At 36.6% G+C, this 6566-nt stretch overlaps 1 protein-coding gene across 1 annotated transcript; it reads right to left on the bottom strand.

Annotated features, from left to right (window-relative positions):
* Positions 1 to 469: 469 nt before the first annotated feature.
* On the bottom strand, positions 470 to 1415 carry LOC114098457 (olfactory receptor 52E8-like). The gene is given in 2 exon segments (XM_027942704.2): positions 470 to 778; positions 780 to 1415. Coding segments are annotated over 2 exon segments (939 nt in total). The 5' UTR covers positions 1410 to 1415.
* Positions 1416 to 6566: the final 5151 nt, after the last annotated feature.

The following is a 6566-nucleotide window of genomic DNA, read 5'->3' as shown; positions in this document are numbered from 1 at the left end:
TGGAAGCCACTTAAGCTTTTCATGATATCTCTGAAATTAGTACTTTCATTTTGTATTGTCTTAAATTCTGAGACTCCCTGGAATGAATAAAACAAATTATTACAACTTGGAGAAACTTACTTGAGTTAAATTACTACTTCCTACTAAACACAAAATTTGAATAAATTACTTGGCTTCTAAAACACTAATATATTCATTGAAAAGTGTAGAAAATAGTATATGATTTATAGGCATATCTTGAGGATGCAAAAATATTAATGAAAGTACTTGTAAAAGTAGATTTTATATAAATTCCAATATCCTCACTATTACTCTCAAAGGAAAAAGCTTCAATTCACAGTGAAATAACATGGTCAATTACAACATTCTCCTCCCTCTTCTTCCTTTCTACTGGATTATATATAAAGTAACTCTACTTTGAATAATAGAGGAAACAAATTCTAAAACAAACCCTCCAACCTCCAATTGGCTAGTGATCTGTCTTGAGAAAAATCCTCATCACAAGTTCCCGAATCTGCTTGGTCCTGACCCCATAGATTACAGGATTGAGGGCTGGTGGAACAACCACGTAGAGGTTGGCCAAGAAAATGTGAATATACTGGGGGATATTATGGCCAAAACGATGTGTCAAGAAAGAGAAAAATGCTGGTGTAAAAAAGGATAAGATAACACCAATGTGGGAGCCACAGGTATTGAGAGCTTTGAACCGAGCCTCCCAGGAAAGCAGGCAGAAGACAGCACAGAGAATCCTGGCATAGGAGAGAATAATAAAAAAAAAACACATCCAATAATAAGAGACAGATGTTGCTAAGACCAAACATGATGTTGACTTTGATGCTGGCACAAGCCAGATGGGCAATACCCATGTGCTCACAGTAGGTGTGAGGGATGATATGGTGCCCACAGAAGGGCAGCCTCAGGAGGAGAAATAACAGTGGAACCACCATGTACAGGCTTCGCAAGATAGCAATGCCTGCGATGATGCTGATGATTTTGGTGGTGAGGATCATGGTGCATCGAAGAGGTTTGCAAATGGCAATGTAGCGGTCAAAGACCATGGCCACCAACAGGATGCTCTCCATGACAGTGAAAAAGTGGATGAAGAACATCTGAGAAAGGCAGCCTCCAAAAGATATTTGCCCAAGATTGAACCAGAAGATGCCCAGCATTTTAGGGATAGTGGCTGTAGACAAGCCCAAGTCAACAGAATCCAACATGGCCAAGAAGTAGTACATGGGCTCATGAAGACTGTGCTCAGTCTGGATCACAAATAAGACAGCAGTATTTCCCAGGAGTGCAACAAGATACACAAAGAAAAAGGGTAGTCCAATCCAGATGTGCACATCTTCTAGTCCTGGGATGCCCACCAGTAGGAATGAAGAAGGATGGAATTGGGTGTCATTAGGCATAGATATTTTTTTTTCTGTCTTAAATAGCATTTTGTGTATGCCAGAGATAATTGCTGATTTTCCATTAGTGATTCTTGCTCCACTTCTTGCTTTGTCTAGATACCTAGTCAAATGTAAAATGACATTTTAATCTTACTTTATTCATATTTATAAATAAAATGATTCTTAGTCTCTGCTTATGTCTCATGAGAATTATATGGGACAAGTAATAGAATCTTCCTTACTCTACTGCTGCTTTATCTGATGACAAGACCGATTAAAGAGGAGAGGGCAGAGGGATGCCTGCTGAACACTCTGGAGTGTAACCAGAATTAATGGGGAATATTAAGTGTCAGGTCTGTGCACCTCCTAGTGTTATATAGGTATATTTTTGTTTAATATGCTTGCTGTTTCTCTTGGTATTTCTTATCTCACATGGAAGTTCTCACTTAAGATTTTTAGAAACATACAAATTGATTAAAATGAGACAGAACTTCAGGTAATTTCAATGTTATGTTTCAGAAAATAAATAATTCCTTTCTCATTATAACTTGTTTTTGAAAAATAGTACTCATCAGTTTTAGAAAACAGACAAAGACAAGGAGAAAAAATGTGTGGCAAAGAGTATTTTGCAATTAGGATGAAATATGAATTAAGAGGTTATTTTAATAAATAAAAATCTACCATTTGGTCAGTGTTTGAAATACATCTCATAAAGAAAATGACCAAATAAAGGCCAGTTGATGGAAGGAAGACTAAATATTTGAGTTATACCATTTCCAAATACATCTCAGCTTTCTATTCATGAGGAAGAAGCAGCTCTGTAAAAACCTACAGGTTGTTTTCCTGCATAGATTCTATCACAGCTCTTATGTCATTATAGATGTCTGTATTGTAATAAATTCTGAATATATAGTAAATTAAAAAATTGAAGCAAGAAAGGAATATGTTCTTCCCAGTGAACTTATCTGAGGAATGCTAGTTGTCCTAATAATGATTGACTGTGATGTGTACAATTGCACAGAAAGATTTGATTCAATTTAAGAATACACAAATGTTAGGGGAAGTCAAAACACCTATCAAAAATATGAATTTCAGTACATCCAACTTTAAATCTATTACAGAAGAAATCCTTGCTAAAAGTGTCCATTTGAAGTTTACGTAGATTAACCAAAATGATACATAATCTAAAAATTTTGGAAATTCTGTTAGGAAGAGAGAGAGAGTGTGTGTATATGGGTGTGAGTGTGGGTGTGTATGAGAGAGAGAGAGAGAGAGAGAGAGCAGGGTGGTGTGGAGGGACTTGGGCTTACTAGTGCTAAGGAGGGAGAAGATGAGTCCTCAATTTTATAATGTGAAACTACAAGAGATAAGATTATAATTCTTCTGTTTTCATTAGTTAAGAGTGCACAAGGTAGGGGATGGAGAAGTATCTTTCATAATTTATTCCATCAAATATGTCAGAAGCTGAGTATCAGCATTGATCCAGCAATTTGAATAAAACTGGTCATATACCCTCAAGGAGCACCACTGTGTAGTAGTATAAATTTTTAAAAATATGCTGAAAGATATACAGTAGAAAAATGCACAGAGGTTGTTAAGTTTAGAGGTGGGACAAAGTGGGCAAAAAAGTACAGTGTCCCTTCAGGACATAAAAAGGAATCTTTCAGCCTCCCAATGACCTTATCCAAAGAATTCATAGACTGATGACCAGAATCAACTCACTGGTGTCTTGGTCACTCTCAAGGGCTCCCTAGAGCTGAAACTGAGAAAATGAAATATGAGTAAATCCCATGAAAACTTGTCCTACTTATCTCTGAGGATTTTCAGGAGAGTTTAAAAATTGGTCCTTCCATTTTCTCTGGAACAACATCCTTTCCAAGTTTATAAACATTTATCAAAGCAATGATCATTTAACCGTCCTATAAATGTACACTGATTTTTTCCTCTGTTTTGTTGGAGTATTATAGTTGTACATAATGGTGGAATTTGTCATTACCTATTCATACATGCACACAATATAACAATGTAATTTGACCAATTTATCCCCCCGTATTTTCCCTTTCCACCTCCTCCTCTCTCCCCCAGCTCCTTTTCCTCTACTATACAGATCTTCCTCGGATTTTTCTGAGATCCTCCACCACCTTTCTTTTCTATTTTCTTCTCTATCTTCCACATGAGAGAAAATATATGACGCTTGACCTTCTGAGTCTGACTTATTTTGTTTAACATAATGCTCTCAAGTTCCACTCATTTTCCTGCAAATGAAAAAAATTCATTTTATGTCCATTGTGCATGTATATCATATCTTCTTTATCCAATCATTTAATGATGGCTGATTCCATAGTTTGGCTATTATGAAGTATGCTGCTATAAACATGGGTATGTATGTATCACTGTAGTATGGACAACTTTAATTCTTTATGAGAAATACCCAGGAGTAGAATAACTGATCTATTATTTCAACATATATTCGTATATTCTCTGATCTGTCCTAGGTTCAAATATAACATGGCCCATTCCTATTATCTGATTCACTCACTCACTCTAGAGTTCCATGTGGGATTCTATCCAGTTGTCTATCACCATTTTGTGAATGTATCTCCTTCTCAGGCCACTAATTTCCCCTGGTTTCCAGACATCCACATAGACATCCACATGTCCTAGAACTGATAGCATAAAGAGAAGAGCTAATGCCACCTTCTCTCTCACCTTCACTTATCTTGCAGACTCATGGCCATCCTGCAATCAGACAAATTCTCCCTCTTTCTTAGATGCTTATTGTCTAGCCCTGGGTCCTATTTCACAACAGTCTATTCCTCAGGGCTAAATATTTGTTTTCATTGCTTTAAAAACATGTTTTGGATCATCTTTTTTATACCTAGTACAGTTCTTGGAACAGCCCTTGACTCTTCATTTTATTGGTGCATTGTAATTTCACATAATAGTGGGATTTATTTTTCCATATTGACGCATGCATATAATTTGACCAATCTCATTCACCAGTACCTTTCCTTTCCCTCCCGTCTTCCCTTCCCAAATCTGTTTGCTCTGCTTCACTAGTCTCCCTTCTGTTGTTATCTCACTTAGTGCATTATAATAATAGATATTATGCATGTGATTCATTGCAGTATATTCACACAGCTTAGATGACTGCCAGCAGGTGAATAGAAAAAGAAAATGTGATATATACACACAATGGAGTTTATTCAACCATAAAGAAGAATAAAATTATGAATTTAGCTGGGAAGTGGATGGAACTGGACATTATGTTAAGTTAAACAAGCCAGACTTAGAAAGTCAAGGGTCAAATGTTTTCTTTCATATGCAGAAAGTAAGAAGAGAGAGAGAAAAAAATAGGGGAGAAGGTTCTCATGAAAATAGAAAGGAAACTAATAGAGTAGAGGAAGGGGGTAGAGAGAGAAGAAGGAGAGAGGGCATGTGGAGGTACCGGGAAAAGAAATCTAGTCCTTGGCTCTTGTTTATTCTCTGTGTGCATATGTTTACAGAATCAGAAACAATAGTTAAATTGATGCGATATATATTGGTCCAAGTCCTTCCTCATGAGGTTTCTCTCTTTAGTAGACTTTACATGGTCATACATAAAAGTATGGGTAGGCGCATAGGTATAAGTGTGAGTGTGGATTTTCATTCCCTATTCATCTTATTTTTATACCTCCACCTTTCCTCTTCTCTCCCTAGTAGCTTAGCTGAAGCTTTCTCCATTCCTTTTGCTATTTCTCACAGTCTAATCATGACATACCTTACCTTGATCTCCAAATTGCTAAGAAACAACCCTCAGCGTATTCTTGGGGAACACCACATAACATGCTGAATAGAGGGTATTTATGTTTTTCTTGTAGCCTTGCTTCCCCTGAGATGGGCAGCAGAGTACCTTGGGGACCTTGATAGAGTTCAGTTAATAAACTCTGGAGAATTGTCCTCAATCTCTTTCTACTTATACTGAAACAAAAAGGCAAGAGTTTGTTACTGCTCTTTTGCTTTCAATTCCTCTATCAACATGGATAGGATATTTTTGATTTTTCATTTCCAAATCAAATCACTAAGCTCCTGTGAAACAGTTGGATATTTGTCCTCATCTTCCAATCCTTGGTTTTCTCTCTCTCACTTTCTCTCTCCCACACCCTAACCCCCATCTATACATGCCCCCATTGTCTCTAGTTCTAATAGAATATTTAATTTTCCACTTAAAAAGTTCTTTGATATGTTTTTTGTTGTTGTTGATTTGGTCTCTGGTCATCTATTCATTCCTTTCCCTTCATTTTTCCCCCTATATTTTCTGAATTATTCAATCAAAACCCCTTAAGATGGCCCACTCGTTCTTTGATGTTGTTTACATAGACATCACCTAGGACTCATTCTGTCCTCTCCACTGTAGGCACATGAAACTTCACGCTGCTCCTCAGATACTCTCAGTGCATTCTTTGTTCAGGGATTCTGTGTGACCCTGGAGCACTCTTCTCTAAGGTGCTCAGGGGCCTTGCTTCATGCAGTATCTACTCAGAGGTCTCCTCACAGTCTTCCCTGAGCACTCAGCAAAACTCATCTTCCTCCCAACTCTGTCTATCTGTTACATTGCCTGCTTTAGTTTATTTAAAACATTTTCACTATCAGAAATTATATATTCTTAAATTTTTTACATGTTCCAACGAAAACATTAGCTTTATGAAAAAGATACAATATTTATGCTTTTCAAGAGTTTATCCTCAGTTGCTATGAGTGTCTGAAATTAAGTGTTCATTTAATTAATTCTTTATAAAGTTATAAATTAATTCAGATAAATTCAAAAGAGAGGCGTCTACGTTCACTGGAGTACATATTTTAGTCTTCAAATTTCCTAAGTGATATCTACTAGGCCACCTTCTCTCACAACTCAATGTACAATGTCCAGTCAAAGACTTTTTTTACTCTCTTATGATTTATTTTGCATAGATTAACAACTTACCTCTTTCTGATATGGTGATTGGATTTCTATAATAATAAAGCCTGGTATTTCTCCTTATATCTCACTGACAGCAGACATTTACCCATTAGATACTGAAAAAGCATTTGTTCCATAAAAACCAGTGTGATGTGCACGGAATGATGTGCACAGTGCACAAAGAGTAAAGAGTGTCCTTTAAATGCATACAGATGGCAAGAAGAAATGGTGAAATT

This window comes from Marmota flaviventris, chromosome 9, assembly GCF_047511675.1.
Source record: "Marmota flaviventris isolate mMarFla1 chromosome 9, mMarFla1.hap1, whole genome shotgun sequence".
Lineage (NCBI taxonomy): Eukaryota > Metazoa > Chordata > Mammalia > Rodentia > Sciuridae > Marmota > Marmota flaviventris.
This window is presented reverse-complemented; position numbering and strand designations above follow the sequence as displayed.